At 39.7% G+C, this 19,618-nt stretch overlaps 1 protein-coding gene across 2 annotated transcripts in view; it reads left to right on the plus strand.

Moving 5' to 3' along the window:
- Positions 1 to 19,618, plus strand: part of BAHD1 (bromo adjacent homology domain containing 1) — a 790,414-nt gene that overhangs the window by 680,526 nt on the left and 90,270 nt on the right. For both annotated transcript variants that reach the window (XM_044074179.1, XM_044074177.1), the window contains exon 7: positions 7,839 to 7,930. In XM_044074179.1, coding sequence (XP_043930114.1) covers positions 7,839 to 7,930 — 92 coding nt within the window. The remainder of the gene's footprint in view (positions 1 to 7,838; positions 7,931 to 19,618) is intronic.

The following is a 19,618-nucleotide window of genomic DNA, read 5'->3' on the forward strand; positions in this document are numbered from 1 at the left end:
CAGTCGCCCTTGATCTTCTGTCTTAGAAACCTCTGTCTCTCCATATGCCGCAGGTGCTTTATACAGTACATGCCAAACGGGGCGTTATACTCAATTATGGGCCGAATTAGTGCTGAGTGTAGAGGAGTTATAACCTCTCTTGCTCTCTAGGCGATGCCTTTACTAATCAAGTGTCCTATGCAGACTGTCTTCCTTACTACAGTTGACACATGGTGTCTGAAGTTAAGGTCGCGATCAACTTGTGAACCTAAGTCCCTTACCATTTCATGGGTATTTAGGATATTGTTGTTTTGATTGTGTGAAGAGACATTGTTTGTGCTGAAGGGAATGATGATGCATTTTTTTGCATTCAGTTTGATACCATGACTAAGACATCAGTCGTTAGTCTGTGTAAGATCCTCTTGGAGTATACTGACATCATTTGGGGATTCAGTAATTGCACCCAGTTTGCAGTTCTCTGCAAACTTGGTCAGCCACAGCCCCCTAGTTTTGACTTCAACTTCTGAGAAGTATATATCAAACAGTAGGGGCCCAGCACTGACCCTTGTGGCACACCGCTGGTAACAGGTCTGCTGGTTGATGTGGAGTCACCCACTTTGATAGTGTGTCCAGTTTGTGAGCCAGTTGGCAACCCATCTTACGACAGAGGGGTTTACATTCAGTTTGCTAAGTTTTTCGGTAATGCCTGAGTGTGCCAAGTCGAGAGATGCTGTGTGCACAGATTTGCCCTCATCAATGGCCCTGGTCACATTTTCAAAAAAAAAAAAAAAATCCACAAGATGTGCATCTTAGAAACCTGTGCATGTTATGTTTTATATGATTGTGCTTCAGTCCACACTTGTTTTTCTTCACAGCAAAGTTGAGATGTTTACTCTGGACGTTGAGGATGATTCTTGTTTGATCATTTAGCCGAATGTGAGCCTTTGGGATCTCACTGACCTTATGCTAGATGTGCAAGTCAAGAATTGCTTCTTTAAGATGTTGCAAATTTAATGTCCTCTACTTTTGTAATGCTTTTTATTCACATTAGCCTGTTGTGCAACTTCTTCTTTTGCCTTTGATTTTTCTCAGCATCAGTGTCGTCTTTACTGAATCCTATCTTTACACTGTATAGCCAAAGTATAATTTTCAGTTGTACTATCTGGCTTTCCAGTAAACCTTTTGGATTCAAGATGCTGAACTATTCCTAAACATCATAAAGCACCAGAAGTCTTTCCTACATTTCTTCATATATCCCAAATCACTTCAAAATCTTAGTTTTTGTCTGTTTTCACATTATGCACAGCTGATGAAGCTTAGTATGACGCAATTTCTGTATTTCACTGACTGGTTTACAGTGATATTTTTACAGGTTGACCTCATAAAAGCTCAGAATATGACCACAGACATTTTAACAGGTTTTAATTAGCAATGAAACAGCTGTTAAAGTCACCATGATCTTCCTAAGGTGTGGGATGGACACAAAAGAGTTAACTTTCACTAAGGTAAAATGCTGTTAATCACGTGAAGTCTGTTAATAACTTTAGTATTAGAGTCCTGATGAGCTACAACCATTCAATTTCTCCAAATTTTGGGGTACAGCACATCTCCTACTTGACATTTGAATATAAGACATATATAAGAATACTCTGGTTCCTGTCAGCATTTCGAATGTTGAAAACGCCAAATTTAATTTCATCGAACTGAAATGTTCGAAATCTTAGAAGAGCAAACTGACGGAACATTGTTTTCTTTCCCAGGGAAAGAAATCGGTGGGCCGTCATTGGAGTTTGCTATTTCCTCCACTGTGATGCTGTCTCGGAGTTGGTATATTTACTTCTGTCAATGTTTATTTAAAAATTTTTTTTTTGCACGGAACACCGATTTCTTTCCCTGGGAAAGAAATCGATGTTCTGTCAGTTCGCTCTTTTGAGATTTCGAACATTTCAGTTCGATGAAATTGAATTCGCCATTTTCAGCATTTGCTATGCTGATATACACCCAGAATACTCCAGTGGGCCTTTTGGGCCCTGTCTAGGGTTCTGAAGGCTTCTTGCAACTACTTGCTGTGGTGGGCTGACAGTCATGTTCATTTTGAACAGGAAATTTTTTTCATCCCTGAGTTTCATGTTGAACATCAGAGCAGACGCCGTCAACCTGAGATGGGTGACACAGTTCCACAGCCATACCGTCCTTAAGTTATTTACATTTAGGAATACATCTTGCATGTCATTTTACTGGAAATAGGAGCATTTCTGTCATTCCTTTTGCTTCCCAACTATTTAAAGACCTATTCAGGATTCTGACAATACGATACAGCTATAATCCAGTCCAGAACAGAGGCCACCCAGTAATGACACCTGCACAGGAAAGCCTCTGATCTGTGGGATTAGCCATAATCCACACATTTATTTACAGTAGTGCACCTGCTTTGGATATGTAGCTTCTTAGTGATTGTTTTAGACAAACTCTATTGTCAGGTCACATGGTTCCTTCATATAAAACTCACAGGTGAGCTATTGCGGGTATAGGCCTTCCTAGTGGTAAAGTTTTTCTGTGCCATCTTGTTGCAAAATGTCAAAGGTTCTCTACTTCTGATTCCCCAATAGCTTGGTTTCATATGCAGTGCTTTTTGGATATGTCTAGAATTTTATTTTATGCTTTACTTTTTTCTGTTTGCTAGGTAGATTGTCATCTTATATTCTTTACACAGTGCCATTGTTTTACTTCCATCCTCCACCATTTTAACCTCTGAATAATTTTAATACCAATATACCATTTGCTTTGGTTGCTACAACTGTTTATCCTCGTTTTCCTTAAATATTAATTTTTAGCATTTGCTGCAAACGTCATGTTTATTTTACTTTAAATTCTTAATTTTTGTAAACTTATGTGGTTGAACATGATTATTTGTAACTGTGTTTTTTTTTTTTTTTTTTTTACACTTTGAGTCATTCATTATGTAGTTACTGCATGCGTAAGCTTATTTACTGTTAATGTGTTCATCATATCAATCACTGCTGCAGTAGCCTTAGGTATAGGGATTATATCCTGCCAGGGATGTACTGCGGTGGTGGTGCTGCGGTAGAGTTGTCAACTCACAGTAAGACGTTGTCCTGTTCGATTCTCAGCTAAAGCATCTTCTTTGTGGAGATATGTGTGAACGGGTGTACCTTTGTTGAAGGTTGTGCGTCAGAGCTAGCAACTTTGCATGTAAAAATCTATTGCCAATCATTAGTGGACCGGAGTTCTGCTGTGGCGACCCCCTAACCGGGAAAAGATGAAAGATACAACAACATCCTGCCAAAGATGTAACAGCTGGTCAGCTTCCAAAGCTTCAAGGCACCTTCCATGCACACAGACTGTTAGGTAGGTCAAGTCATTCAGAGCTTTCCTGCTGCCAAAGAGCACTGCCCTGTGAGCTTTCAAATCCTGACAGTCAGCCTATGTTGTTCCTTTTCTGGGAAGAGAAGTTCTCTTTGGGGAAGAACCTTCCACATTTTTTAATTTATTATTTAAATGTATTTGTTCCTTTTCTGGGAAGAGAAGTTCTCTTTGGGGAAGAACCTTCCACATTTTTAAATTTATTATTTAAATGTATTTTCCTGGTTAGGATTTTTTATTTATTTATTTAGGAGCTTGTGTTTTAAAAGACGGTCATGAGAATTATAACTTTACTTTTAAACGGCTTATGCCGCTTGTTTTCCCCAGGAAAGAGACCATTTTCAGTCTGACTATTGAAAAAACTACAGATTCCACAGTAGGTCCTTCTTACAGCCAAGAAGGAAAAAAGTTAAGCAAACAGCCTTTGCCAGCACAACAGGCTGGCACTTTGCCTCAGCCACAGGCTGACCATTCTGCTATGGGCAAAGTTAGATCCCCGGATCACCCATCTATCTGGTGCAGCACCTGCAGCCACTACGGATGGGGGTTAACTACGTCCTCTATGGCTTTTGGGGTTCCCTCAGTGGACAAGAGAGGGCCAATCTTGTATGTCCTGGGAGGGGGAATGGGGAAGTCTTCCCTGTTTAGTCAGAACGTTGTGCCCAACCCCCCAGGGAAGCTACTGCTGCTGTTGCCATTTAGATCTCTCTCGGCCCCAATTTTCTTGTCAAAAAGAAACAGAAAACTAAACCTATATAGCTGCTATTTCACAAATTTCTCAGGACAGGAATAGTTTGCTAGATCTGTCTCTGTCTAATTTATACTATTGATCCTTCTTATATGGGGTTTTTTTGATAAATGAAAAAGGGATGCCCCTCTTCCTAAAGAGATTCAAAATGTTGAATCGGGTTAGGATTATGAAGGGACAGATGCAGGGTTTTCTGCTTGGATGTCAGAGTCAGAGGTGAGCACAGTATTTGATTTACCCTGTGGTGGTTTCCCTTTCTGTGAAACTATTTCCAGAATGTGCCAGTGTTTTAGTGGGAGAACAGAGATATCTCACTTACTCAGAAAATACTATGAGCTGTTATCAATGTAATTTCCAGAATCTTCTCCCATCCCTCCTGTAATGGCAACACTGGAGGATGTGTGTGTCGCTGCCTGCAAATTTTCCTGATAGTCTGCTACCGCTAAAACTGCAGGCCAATTGTTTATCATTCTTTGGTCTTTTCAGTTATTATGTACTAATCCCAAACATGACCATCAGCAATTTTAGTTAATCCTACTGCTGCTAAAGATGTAGTTAATTCCATTCCTGCACTTTCTAACAAGGGCAGGAAAATAGTAAGCATGGGAAAAGTGTATGCTTCTGCAACTTTGATTTTACAGAAGTTTGATTTGTCAGGCTCCTGTGTTAAAGGTTTATCTTGACTTTACTGCGAAAATTTAGTTTCTTGCATCTCATTTAGGTCTGAAATCATTGTTTAAAGTGAATGTATGACTGTGATGATACTTCCAGGGCTGTGGTCACTGGTACTGTTTTGAGGAGGTTTGCTTGGCTGCATTTTCAGAACCTCCCACATGATGTACACAATGAGATTTTAAATTCTCCTCTGGATAAAGATTGTTTTTGGTCCCTCTGCCACAGAGGTAGTCCAGAAGTATGATGAGAGGGGTAAGCTGATATAGGGAATCTATTAAGATTTTCAGCCCGCCTTTGCCAAAGTCTTTAAGGGATTCTCTGACCCCTCATCTAATTTTGGCAAGAAACAAAATGGTCTCTGCAAAATGCTGATAAATAGACATTTAGGAAGAAATGGCAAGGGCATTCAAAAACGAATACAGGAACTCCGCAAAACCAGGGTCGGTCCAACAAGTCTGAATGACTAAGGAACCGTTCCCCCCTCCCAATATGGCAGTCCCTTTTCTTTTCCAGGAAGTTTGACTCTCCCCTTCTGTCTTTGGCAACAGATAGTTTCAGACAGATGTGTTCTGTAGATCATTTACCAACATTACAGAGGGCAGTGAGAGTGCATGGGGTCCATGGGGTTATTCAGCATCCTGCAGAATCCTCTTGTTCTTCAGCATATGCTATGGCAGGAAGTAATACAACCATTTCCTTCTCCTGCAGTTTGGGAAAGGTTATTCAAGAATGTTTTTGATGCCAGAAAAAGAAAATGCTTTGAGACCAGTTCCGAATCTTTCTTTCCTAAACCAATTTATGATAGTACTAGAGTTGAAAATGCTATCACTTCTAGACTCTTTCCAAATGGTTGTCTAAAGCTATTTCTTTAACTTATTTTCACCATAACAGAAGTATTCTAGGCAGGGTCAAGGCCCACATCTGTGGCTTTTTGGAAAAGGTTGGATTGTAGAATTATTCTACAAGTTGCATCTTGGTCCTCTGTACATACTTTTACAAAACAATGTAAGCTCAATACCTACTCTAGGTCTAGGTCAGGCTTTGTTAGGACCATTCTCCAGGGGCTCCTCAATTCCTTATTTTCTACCTCTCAGATGTTGTGGGTCTTGTGTTTGTGGAGCTACGTAGAAATGGGAGATTGGATAGTGGACGTTCAAGCTCTTACTTTGTCAGGCAAGTGGCAGCAAACAAATGTATTTGAAGCTGTTAGCAAGCAGGCACATGTAGTAAACCCAAAGATGCGTGCATTACAAAAGATTTTCTGCGGAAGAACTGTGTTATCAGCTCTCAGTGCTGCAAAACACCTGGCTGTCCAGTACTTTTTCTGTTTCTTTTTGTAATTGTTAGAACAAGGAGCAGTAAAGTACCAGGTTCTATAAAGAACTATTATCAGCTTTCTTCAGTCATAATCAAGTAGATCACAAAACCAACCAAAACTGGAGACCAGATCATGCAAAAATAACTAACCAAGAAACAAGCAAGGTCGGCACTTGTTCACACATGGAAATCACATTGTACAATAAAAAACCAGGTGTCAACCTTGTGTATAAATGCAAACATGTAAGAATTAAGATATATATATATATATATATATATATATATATATATATATATATATATATACACATGCATTCATTCAGTTGACTGGATTTCATGATTCTTGAATGTCATGTATAGAATTTTTGTAGTCCTTTTTAATTCAATTGATTTTATCTATTGGTAATTGATCACATGGTCTTTTTAAACTTTTGTATTTAAATGACTGGTATACTTTGGAAGTTTTGATGAAGTCCATGTAATTAATGTGAACAAAAGCACTTAACTAGTTCATTAAAAAGTTGCGCGATTATCCACAAGGTTGCTAACTTTTTTTTTTTTAATATACTGTACAACATTATTTCCGTGTGTGGACAAGTGCTGACCTTGCTTGTTTCTTGGTTAATAATCAAGTAGGTATATATATTCGTAAAGTGGTTGTCTGAATTCTACTCTTCAGCTTTGCCTGTCTCCACCCCTCAGGTGAGTTTCCTAACTTCCATTTCTTGAACGTGCAGCTGCTTGGTTATAATCAGACACGATCTTATATTTGGTACACTTCAACCCTGAACTCTAACCCTAAAACTCCCACCAAGTTCCTAACTTGAGTCCTTGCTTCCTTTCCCTAAAATTCCACCCCCCTTCCCTAACCCTAATGTTCCTTTGCTCTCCATAAACCTAAAACTCAAACCCCCCCAAAGCTAAATTCCCAGATTGCTCCCTAACCTTAAAACTTCCTTCCTGCTGTCTAACCCTAAAACTCCATAAGCAAGAGGAGTAGCCTAAATGAGCTGCAAGGCACTTGAATCCCTGGCTTCGAAACTGGTTTTTGAGTGCTTCGGACTCAAACACCTGTAGTAGTACCTGGAACTTTAGCTGCTCCAAGATAACGCGAGACAAACAGAGGAGGACCCAAAAAACTGTAGGAGCACAAAGTGTCTTACAACTCTGAAAACTGTAACACATTTAGTGCTGTGGCCAGCCATATTTTTATCAGTTTTAAAAACTGTAATACACTTTGTGCTACATAGTTTATCTACACACACACAAAATGGAAACAAAGTGTATTACAGCATATAAAACTGTTTTAGCTTCCTATAGCTTTTCTGAAGTGACTGCTGTTTGTACTGTAGCATGAGGCAAGAGCTTAATACTGCTTCAAACCTTCATGTCTTTCTGTGCTGCGTAGTTTATCTACTGCCATTTCTGTGAAGTAGATTATTTTATTTCTTCCAGATTTTATCCCCCACCCTGCTGTCAGCTCTCTCTGTTATGGGGCATTTGTTGGGTAAAAAGTGTTAATTTTTCCCTGTAAAGTGTCTATAATATGCTTTTTTATTCTCTATTGTTGCTCAGCTGATTTACTGTAGGAAGTGGGGCTTAATAGACCTAAGAATGTTTGCTGCTGTTTTTATGTCTTGTAATGTGTATAGTAGAGTAATGGCTACACACACTTGCCTTGTACTGGATTACTGTATCCACTGCTTCCTAATCAGAGTGGTCTGCTGTCTTTCAGAATGAAATCTTTGCCTCTCGGCACCAGGATGAGAACAGTGTTGCCTGTATTGAGGAAAAATGCTATGTGTTGACATTTGCAGAGTATTGCAGGTAGGTGGTGCTGTTTGCTAAGGGCATCGTCAGCAAATTTACGTTGCTGCATATCTTTGTCTGTTGTGGAGATGTGCTGTACCTTACCTTTTGCTTTTGAAATGGAGCAAGTTGCATACTCAGGCTGCTTGGAAAATGTTTGTTCTTCATGAATGAAGTTAGGTGTGTTATCCAAAATTAACTTAATTGCGACATTGCATACAGTAATGACAGTTGCACTTTCTTCTAATTTTTATTTTGTAAATTGCCTGTGTTAATTTGCAACTCTTGTTTTAGTAAATGTTTAAATTTTGAAATAATAAATGGGGTTTGCATCTCTTTTTAAAGAGGAAATATTTTTTTAGTGGCCACTTGGAGCATGAATATGTTTCATGAAAAAAAATGGCAAGCTGAATTGTTATTCCTGAACCAGTGCATGGTTTGCTTGCATAGTGCTGTGCTAAAGATGCTGTGAGTAATGTTAAATATAATTGTATTATACTGCTTTGCTCTTGTGGAAAACATGGTGATGTAAAGTTTCTAGAAAACTGCGCTACCTCTTCACATGGGTCACATGTAAAAGAAATCCTTAAAAATGAGTTGTGTATGTCTTTATAGGTAGTGTTGATGCTTTTGTTTGATATAAAATATTAAGGAAAAGTCTGCCATCTTCTTGATTGGTAATGTGTAAAGAAATATAATGTTTAAACATGTAAATTAAACACTAAGCATATATTTTGAAGTACAGTTAGTAAAACATACATTATCCTGGCTCATAGAATTGACTGGGCCTGAATCATGTAATTCATGAAATCAAAAGTGATGAGCTGAAACAGTTTATCCACCTCTAGTTTCTTAATTCTCTGATAATGTGTTTTCTGAAAAAATAATGTGCCACCAAAGGGGTGGCAAAATATGAGGACAGAAGTAGCAGTTGTATATAAAAAAACAAAACAGAGAAATTATCAGGACCAAAATTAAATAAATAAAAAGCAACAGTAAAAAGAAACTGTAATCCACTTAAGTGCTTGCGCTCACTTTGAACTTCATCAGACTAAAGTGAAAAAACAAATACACCACTTATATAACCTCTATGCATCACTTCATTAAATCGTATGACCTTTGCAGCTAATTATTGCCTTATTTTTTTAATGCACCTTGAAATTTTCTTTGTCATTAATGCCCGGAAAGCAGCTTGCATTCAACATAACTTGGCAGAAATATACTTTACAATATGGTTAATCCTCTGAATACAATTTATCATAGTTGAAAACAGGTTTAATAACAAAAAATGTAAATTTCGTAGAACATTCCAGGTGGCTGCACATTGAGTAACATCTTAACTTTAGCAACAGAGAAGGCCAGTAGACTTTTGCGTTTATGGCTAAATTTCGGTAATGCCAGAGAAGCCGGAAGGAACAGACTGCATTCATTTTATGAAAGCACAAATAAGCAACTGGACTGGTATTCCACAGTAGTAGGAGCTGTTAGTTGAAAGGGCACATTGTGTGTATGCTCCAAACCTGGCTATGAGAAAACAAATTAGACCTTTAATAGTAAAGATGCAATCCTACCAGCAGGAGGAGTTGATTCTGACAAAAATGTGGCAGAAGGACAAAATACTAGGTGTGAGACAGCAGTGTGTTTGTGGAGAATGATTACTCATTGTAAACCAGGCAGAAGAGGAGTAAATTCATTCCACTATTCAGGAAATGTCAAGATGCAAGTGTGAGATTCAAACTTCTGTACCCAGCTATCTTCAAGGTATTCTTTCCTGGAGAGACAAAATTGTTTTTTGATGAAGTACATGCTAAGGAGGAAATACGAAAGTTTGTCCAACAAAAAGTGAGCTGTGAAACAGAAGGAGATTGAGAGGACTGCAACTGTGAAACATTTTCCACTGTTTTAATGGAAAATGGAGACAAGGAAGGGAGCACGATAGTTGAATAGAAGAATCAAGTGTAAAGCAGAGGCGAGATGTGGGCAGTGGAAATGAACAGTAATAAAACCAGTAACTTAATGTGGGATTAAATGCAATAATTGCATTTGTGAAATATGACAGAGCAAGAAAATCTGGAAATATGACATTTTTTCTGTCCACTTCTCTCTATAGTGTAAATCTACTATGTTCTTCCTATATTTAGGGGAAAAGGTCTTCCTAATACTATGTCTCTTTGGTTAAATATTGAGAGTGCATTTCAATTATGGTATTCTTTTGCAATATTATTTTTGCTGCTTTAATGAATACAGAGCTGTAAACTTATCTTATGTATTTGTTTGTCTTTTGTAAGATTGTAACATCTCTGGAGCTTTTCTACTCTGGTCTCCACTGAAAATGGGCTCCTGGCTCAGTTGGACTAACCCGGTTAACAAATGTCAATGAATAAATAAAATAAGTAAAATAAAAATATTTTCAGAATTTGTTGGACTTGTGGAGGACTCTAAAGTACATGTCCTACTTCATGTCATTAATGTTCAGAAAAATGCTTTTGGGAGGGGAAGAGGGGCGAACGTTAACTGTAAATACAGAAAGCTTTTTTTTCTTAAGCATGCACCACAAAATTAGTAATATTTTCTTTGCATACTGTAAAGTACTGTAAAGTTTTCTCTGATATTCTTTGTGTTTCACTGTTGCAGTCATGACCTGTGGGTTATCCCAGCTGTGGTAGACCTTGACCAGCCCGAATACCAGTGTTCGTGTTTTTCTGCGTCGGCTGCTGTTGCTTGTTGACTGACGTCAGGTCATCCATGCTATAAAGCAAGGCAGCCGACACCATTACATCCGTCTTTCTTGCCATGGAGCCCATAGCAGAAGCAGTTCGTAAGTGTGCCGGTCGGTAGCTACCAGAGCTCGAATTACAGCTGTAAACGTCTAAAGCTAAGTACCCTGTTGGGGATCCTTTTTCTTACACTAACAGATGTCCGAAAAAGTTAACAATTGTCTCGCCTGTGTAAGCAGATCCCACACTGAGACTTCCATTCATACTGCATCACTTGTTTAGGACCAGACCATGACATCCCCCATTACCGGTTTAGTACCCTCTTTAACCAAGAACCATTCATTGTAGAGCTCTTATTGTAGACTGGTATTTTCATCTTCCATCTTCACATTCCGAAATGACATCCATCAGCCAGCAATCCATAGACGTTCCGAAAAAACGTAGAGATAAAGATAGAGACCGACCACACAAGGGTAAGTCTTCTGACAACGCTACCGGGAAGCACATAGTCAGGTCTCCGGACTTCAGTGAGGCGCTTTTGCAGTCCCTGACGCCCGATACGATATCTACACAAACCTCTACCGAGACTCTTTCGGGGTCTGGTATGCTCCAGAAATCTTCGTCTTCCAAGCCTTTGGTTGTCTCTGCTTCAGTTGGGTTTGGAGCCATGACGCAGGCACCAGCTTCTGAGGAGGTCTTTCGCACTACTGATTCTAGACAAAAACATCTCATCCAACTACCGTTTCTCTCAGACCGATGGATACTCTTAGGCCTAGAAGCCAGGCCACTCCTAGAAAATCTACCTCTAGTCACCATCTTACTCCTGCTCCACCACCCCAAGCCCAAATGCTTAAGATGGTGGAGGATCTTATCTCCCTTACCAGGGATAGCCAGGCCACAACTTCTTCTAAAAGGAAGACACCTTTCTCCTGAAATAATGACAGAGCAGGATTCTGAGGAATCTGATTATTCAGATTTTGAAGAGGAACAACAACCTCTTACTGCTTATGAAGGTTCAGATGTAGAAGAATCTATTCCTTCTGCCTCCCCACCAGAAGTCCTTTCCTTTGGGGAAACCCTTCACACCCTCAGGGAACATTTCCACTGGGAATCTCAGGACTTCCCTCAGTCTAAGAAAAGACTAAGAGAGTTTTTAGACCTGCCCCAGCACAGACCCCTGGCCATCCCCCCTATCTTAGAAGTGGTGGATGATGATTTACATAAATCCAGCTTAGCCCCTGACGCCTTTCCTTCTGCTCCCAGTAAACCTGACTGGTATTAGAGTACTGGATTCTCACAAATACCTGTACAGAAATCCGGCTGCAGACCAGGAGGTCATTACAAAGAGACCTAAAGGAGCTAAGGCTAGTTCTGCAAATAATTCTATTTCTTCTGACAAGGAATCCAAAGCTCTGGACAGATGGGGTAAAAAAGTATACACCTCTGCAACCTTAGCTATCAGAACACTCAACTGTCAATTCCATATCTTAAAATATCAACAACACACTTTGGAACTATTAAAGCAAAATATTTCTACCTTTCTTGACTGTGCCAATTTGAAAGAGTTAGCACATTTACTGCAGTCTACTTGTCAAGTAGCCAAACACTCTCTGCATTGTGGATATGATGCACTAGAAGCCTCACGCAGGGCAGCAGTGTCAGGATCTGTCATTAGGAGACATGCATGGTTGAAGGAACTACCTCTCCCTGATCATGTCAAGTCTAAATTAATTGATGCATCCTTGGATAAGGACCGTTTGTTTGGGTAAAAGCAGAAGAGGTGCTTGCTAACAGTAAAATATTTATTTCAGGTTCAACCTCCTAGGTTCAGCAGGAATTTCCTCTCAAAGCACTGGCCCTTTCCTGCACCTAGCAGACGGGCAGGGTAAGTCTCTCAGGGACAGACCAACCAGGCCCCTATCCCAGGGACAGCATAGAACCAACAGTGGACCACTTCCGCCTCAAAGGCTGGGAGTTCTAAGCCATCCTTCTATGGCAAAAACTCTCAATTACTCAATCTCCTCCCTCTGCCCTCCTTTCACTCACCAAAAGCTAGGAGAAAGGTTCTCCCTCTGCAAAGAAAATTGGCTTTCTGTATCAAAGGACCAATGGGTCTTGAAGATAATTTTTCAGGGATACAAATTCTCTTTCAACGAACTTCCAAGTGGGTACCCAGACCTACCTCCAAATCAGTGGACAGAGGCATTGAAACAAGTCCAAACTCTCATATCCCAGGGGGGAGTAGAACCTGTTCCCACAGATCAAACAGGCAAAGGCTTTTATTCCAGACTATTCCTTGTTCCAAGAAAAATGCCCTTGGTGGCCCCATCCTGGATCTGTCCATTCTGAACACCTCACTGGTGGTCTCCACATTCAAAATGCTAACTTTGCAGCAGCCTACGCTGACCATAAATGCCTGGTTTGTGACCCTAGACCTAAAACATGCCTACCTCCACATCCCCATAAGGGAATCCTGCAGGAAATTCCTGCGCTTCAGAGCAGGCTCGCAGCATTCTCTGCGCTACCCTTTGGCTTATCTACTGCTCCCAGGGTATTCATCAAATGCTTAGCCCTGGCCATATTCACATTTACCCTTATCTGGATGACTACCTCATTCAGGCAGAGTGCAAAGAAAAGCTGCTCCAGGACCTCCTCTTTGTCAACACCCTCCATAACTTCCTTAGGGTTCACCGTCAATGAAAAGAAATCAAAGCAAACACCCTCCAGGAGGATCATTTTCTTGGGAGCACTGCTGGACACAGCATCCCAAATGGCCTTCCTACCCCCAGAAAAGCAGAGCTTCCTGCCTGTCTATTTTACCCAGCTGGCTTCCAGAAGTCACCGGACGGTGAGGAAGGTCTTGCAAGCCTTGAGGTACATGGCATCTTGCATCCTTCCAATACCTCTGGCCAGGCTTCACATGAGAAAACTTCGGTGTTATCTAAAGCACCTTTGGTGTCAGCACTCTGAGCCTCTAGAGACCTCTCTCCCTCTGATCCCCTGTATAAGGGCTGAGTTTATCTGGTGGACAGGGACCTGTGCCAACAACAAGGGTCTTCCCGTCATCCTCTGCCGTACCGGGCAGACCATCACCACCAATGCCTCAGACATTGCTTGGGACGCTCACCTAGCAGGCCAGTGCACCTAAGACCTTTGAGATGCCCAACACCTTCCCTTACACATCAATCGGAAGGAAATGATGGCAGTACAAAAGGCTCTGATAGCCTTCAAACCCCATCTCAGGCCAGGGTTTCTCCTTATCAAAACAGACACTACCACTGTAATGTGGTACATCAACAAACAGGGAGAGACCCAATCTTGCCCTCTTTGCAGGCTAGCCATGAACCTCTGACTTACAGCCTCCTCCATAGGATTACACCTAATAGCCGAATACCTACCAGGGATCAACATCTCCTTGGCAGACAACTTAAGCAGATATTTACTGGACCCCCACAAATGACAGCTCCACAGAAAAATCTTTTTGCAAGTCACTCAGGAGTGGGGAACTCCGGAGGTGGGTCTCTTTGCTTCGCACCTCAACCACCAGTTAAAAAAAATCTGTAGCAGGGAGCATCACCGCCTAGCGTGGAAGGTGGATGCCTTGACCTTCCCCTGGGACTCCCTCTTTGTGCACGCATTCCCTCCTCTGCCTCTTATTCCCAAGGCATTGATCAAGATAAGGGAGGAGAGACCAAAGGCCATCCTCATTGCTCCAAATTGGCCCAGGCAGCATTGGTACCCCTTACAGCTCAGCCTGACATCACAGCCTGCCAGGCAGCTTCCCCTGATCTCAGACATCTTGACTCAGGTGGGGGGTGGAATGCTGCACCCAGACTTGCAGGCTCACAAACTGTGCACTTTACTGACTTGGTAAAAAACAACAAAAAAGGAAGTTAGCTGCTTTATACTAAACAAAAACCAATTTATTGTAAGCGCTTTCGTCGAGGCACATGCCCCAACTTTATCAGACAACTCAACAGCCATAAAAACCTCCATTTTATACTTGCATTCAACATAATTAAACAAACAGTTAAATCTTTGATTGAACCATTAGTTAAAACTGCTTCATATTTAAAGTGCCCTTGCTTCCTTACTTACAATTTATTGCAATACCGTAGAAGCTGTGGCAACAGTATAAAAAATTTGTTTTTACATGTTATTAAAAACCCCCTAATAAATATTATAAAATCATAAAATACTTACTGTTGCAAAAATTTTTGCTTGTATTTATATTCAATCTAAATATCGAAAAATCAGACAAAATGATAGGCACCTCTAAAGGACCCTAACTATCTTTCATTATGTAAATACCATATAAATCCATGACTTGCATAAATAATTAAATATCTAAAACATGTAAGTTAGATACGATAAACATCAGTTTGTGTATAAATATAACCTATACTAATCTAATAAACTTAATAGCGAAAGTACTAGATTAAAAACATAAGTTAACATTTTATCTAGAAAGTGCTTTTAACTTCAGTATACATTTTATAGAAGCATATTCATTCAGTGTATGTGCTGATTTCCGAATTTGCCACATAAGTTCACATTCCTCTAATCTTAATTCCCATGGTCCCCCTCTTAGATTAGGTTCAACTTTCTAAATTACTGTAAAGGCAAACTTGTGTTGGATTTTAGGCTATGTGTTTAGCCAGGGCGTTTGTCAGAATTACCTTTTGAATATTATATCGGTGCTCATAAATTCTCTGCTTCAGCTTTTTCTGTTTTGCCTATATAAAATGATGGGCAAAATTCACATAATTCCGCATATACTACTCCCAGGGAATCACAAGTATACTTTCCTCTTATTACATATTGTCCATCTATAATGGTATACTGCTTTCCTAATTTTATGTACTTGCACTGCTGACAGTGTCCACATTTACCCATACCATTTCTAAATGTATGCCCGTGGCTCTGTCTTTTTAAAAGGATTTTCAAATTTGGGCCTCTTCTATATGAGAAATGTGGTCATGACTTTAACACGTTATTAATTCTGTTATCTTCCAGAATTATAGTCCAATTCTTCAGTATGATGTCCTTAATGTAACTAACGTCTAAGGATGGTGGGGGGGGGGTGGAATGCTGCACCCAGATTTACAGACTTTCAAACTGGCAGGATGGCATATACTCTAAAAGCAAACAAGGGACCCCTGTTAAGCAAACAGGTCCTAGACATTATCACAGAGGCCAGAAGGCCCTGCACCAGAAAATCTTATTCAAGAAAATAGAAAAGCTTCTGCTCCTGGAGCAAGTCCAGAGGGGGCAGTTCCTCACATCCTTCCGTCCCTGTTATCCTGGGCTATCTAGCGCAGTTGCTCAATAGTGGCCGCTCCTTCTCTTCTATTAAAATCCATGCCACAGCCATCTCAGCCCATTTTGATACAAACCTGCCCCTGTTCTCACATCCTTTGATTAAACAATTCCTCAGAGAGATTTCTAATATTAGATCTCCCAGAAGGCCATCCACACCAGCCTGGGACATGAATTATGTTTTGGAAAAACTAATCTTGCCACCCTTCGAACCTACTGCTTCAGCAGAACTGAAATGCCTCTCCTGAAAGACTGCTTTCCTACTAGCTGTCACCTCAGCCAGAAGGGTTTCAGAACTTGAGGCCTTGATGGCCATTGAGCCCTTCATTATTTTCCATGCATACAGGGTCTCCCTGAGGGACTAATCCCTCCTTTAAGGCCAAGGTGGTAACTAATGCAACTCTCAGCCAGACCATATATCTACCTACCCTGTTCCCTAACCCTCAAAACAAGGGGAAATAATTCTGCACTCACTAGACGTGCACAAGACAGCTCAGTTACTACCTGGACTGTACTAAGGCCTTCAGGAAAACATGAATATTATGAGGCTTTTTTTCTGGCAAATGAATGTATGCTTAGTAGCAATTCTGTATCTGGCTATCCTGTCTCCATGGAAACAATCTGATGAGAAGTTGGCTGTCTGGAATCTGGTTCTTATGTCTCCATGGAGACAATTTGATAAAGAGAAATTGGTTTCAGTCTTGTGGAGGGTGATTGGTTTGGGGGGGAGAAAAGAGAAACTGACTAAGATATAATGTTCTGTGAAAGCATTCAGGGGTTTTCTCAGCTGGGAATGCTATAAAGGTAAGACAAAACCAGTTAGTACTTAGTAGGAGCACAGGCTGCACCATGCGTCTTAGCATGGATAACCTTTCTTTTCGGTTAACTCAAGTCCATGAGTGTGGCGGTCATTTTGGGACATTTGTTCCTAATAGGAGAGTAAAACTTTGAAGATGTACATAGTTTTGTTTATATTGAATTAATAGCTTTTGGGGGCTATTTGGGTTTTTTTGAGGGCTTTCAATAAAACAAAAAAGTTTTGTAAGAGTGACATAGGCTCAAATGGATATGACAAGAAACAATTATATAAAGGTTCAGCCTGCCAGACAGTGTATGTATGTATGTAACAAAAGCTGGAACTAGACATTTAACAAAAAGGTGTTATACATAAAAGGTGGAAATAACTTTTTAATACAGTGATGCTTTCTGTACTTTCTTTAAATGTCAGTGGTCTCACAGATCAATACAAAAAAGAAAGAACAGTGAACTATATTAAAAATGTAGAGTGCAAATAGCTATGTTACAGGAGACTTACTTGGAAAGAATAGAATGTGAATTTCATAAAGAAAGGTTTTCAGGATGGTTATTCATCAGAATATCTGGGAATAAGGTAAATAGGAGTACTTATATTAATTGCAAGAGGAGCTCCAGATAAAAAATGATAAAAAGATAATGGGAGATTTATAGTGTTAAGGGTCTACTGGCAAGGAAGGAGAATTACACTGCCATGTGTTTATATTCCTCCTAAAACTGCTATAATGGAGCTTAAGAAAATTCTGGGAGAAATCCGTTTTCAGCAAGGAATATTACTTGTAGATGGGGACTGGAATTTGATTTGCAGCAGTGAAGATATGTTTGGTGGGCCCAGAAGGGAAAGTATAACAAAGGAGGGTAGATCTTTGAGGAAATATATGAAAATATTTGGCATTTAAGATGTGAATTTAGTAAGAGGAGTTCGGAGTGAATTTAAATGTTGTTCCACAAGATATAAAAATTGGGCTAGGCTAGACAGAATTTAGATTTCACGGGAAAGTGCATTTAATTAAGGTCTTGATATGCACCCAATAACTATATCAGATCATGTACCAGTAATAACTTAAAAAAAAAACAGGGTAATGAAATAAAAATGAGACACTGGTGCTTTCCCCCATCTGTTGAAAAGAGAAGAAATTAATGGCTGGGTAGTGGAGATTATTCAAGAGCTATCTGAAAGGATAAAAATTACTTCTGAAACTATAGCAAGGAAGTGCGATAAAATTAAGGTAGACTTTAAAAATAGGGTGGAAATGAAAGAAAGGGAGCTGTGGTTAAGAAGTGACAAGAATTATTTAGAGGGACTGACAGATGGTAAAAGTATAGCAGAATAGGGGGAGTCTCGCAGAACAAGAAGATGATCAATTGAAGAATGCTAAGCAGAAAGTAAGGGATTACTTTGATAATATACACGGGTTTAGAAAGGTTAAACAGCTGTTTTTTTTTTTTTAACACTAGAGCATAAAAACGTTTAGCACAACGACTCGGGCAACAGAAGTTAGAAAGGGCTGTCACCAAGCTTAGGAAGCCTATAACAAGGAAGGTAACGAGATCCTGTAGAGGTATTAGAAACACTTTGGAAATTCTGTGAAAGTCTGTATAAAGCAGATAAATATGGAAATCAAGAAAAGATACAAATGGAAATGTTTATGGAAGAATTAAATATGCCAAGGTCGAGGTAGATGAAGCTCAATAAATAATGGTTAAGGTGTAGGAGGAGCTGAGAGAAAAATTGTGATGTATAACTAATCGACAGGAAAGTCCCCAGTAATAGATGGTAATCCTGTGGAAGTTTGGAAGCTAGGAGGGAAAAACTGATAAAGATCTGAAAGGTTTTGTTTAACAGTTATTTTAAGAGGAGGAGAAGTACCAACATCCTGGAAGAAAGTGGCAGTAGCTGTAATACCTAAAGAGGGTAAAGATTCATCAGATCCAGCGTTATACAGGCCCATTTCAATACTAAACCATGATTATAAAGTGTTTGTCAATACTGGCTAAAGGAATGACAGACGTAATACCAAAATTGATAGATATGGATAAGTGTAGTTTGTGCAGGGGAGGCAAACATTTGACAACTTTAACAGAAGACTGATGATCCAGAGGGAAGCAAAATGTAAGAAAATACCATTGTTGGTGGGTCTTGATGCAGAGAAAGCATTTGGCAGAGTAAGCTGGGATTTTATGAGCAGGGATATTGAAGCATTTGCATTTCCTGAAAAAAAAATTATAGGTATGATTATATTTGGAACATTGATAAAGAAAATACGCGACTCAGCAATTCAAGGATATAATTGGTATGGTAGTCAAGAAAAGCTATTTGTATTTGCAGATGATGTAATTTTATACCTGCCAAAACCAGAAAGAGACATTACAGTGTAGTGGAATATTTTGAGACTGTTTCAGATCTTTTCAGGATACAAAATTAATGAAGCTAAAACAAAGGCAATAGAAGTAAATTATGTACCCACATATAAATTGGTTCAGCAATATCCATATTTATAGGGACATGATAGACTAAAGTATTTAGGAGTATGGATTAAAACTGATTTTGGTGTGGCAGCTAAGGATATGTGGGAAGAGACTAAAAACATAATACAAAAACTGAGAAAATGGAAGCTTTGTTATATGGATATGGATAGTAAGTTACAAGCAGTTAAAATGTTTTAGTCCCATTAGTCTTTTACACAAGTCAGGGATATTTTTATCAACTGGAGGGGTAGTTGTGGAGACAAGTTATTAAATAGCTGAAGGACTTTATTTGGGAGGGGAAGATGGCAAGAGCCAAATCGAATAAGCTGATTCTTCTAGTAGAACGGGCAGATTGGGGTTACCCGATTTGAAGTGATATTTCCAAGCT

This window comes from Protopterus annectens, chromosome 6.part0 (assembly GCF_019279795.1).
Source record: "Protopterus annectens isolate FY-2018-M chromosome 6.part0, PAN1.0, whole genome shotgun sequence".
NCBI lineage: Eukaryota > Metazoa > Chordata > Ceratodontiformes > Protopteridae > Protopterus > Protopterus annectens.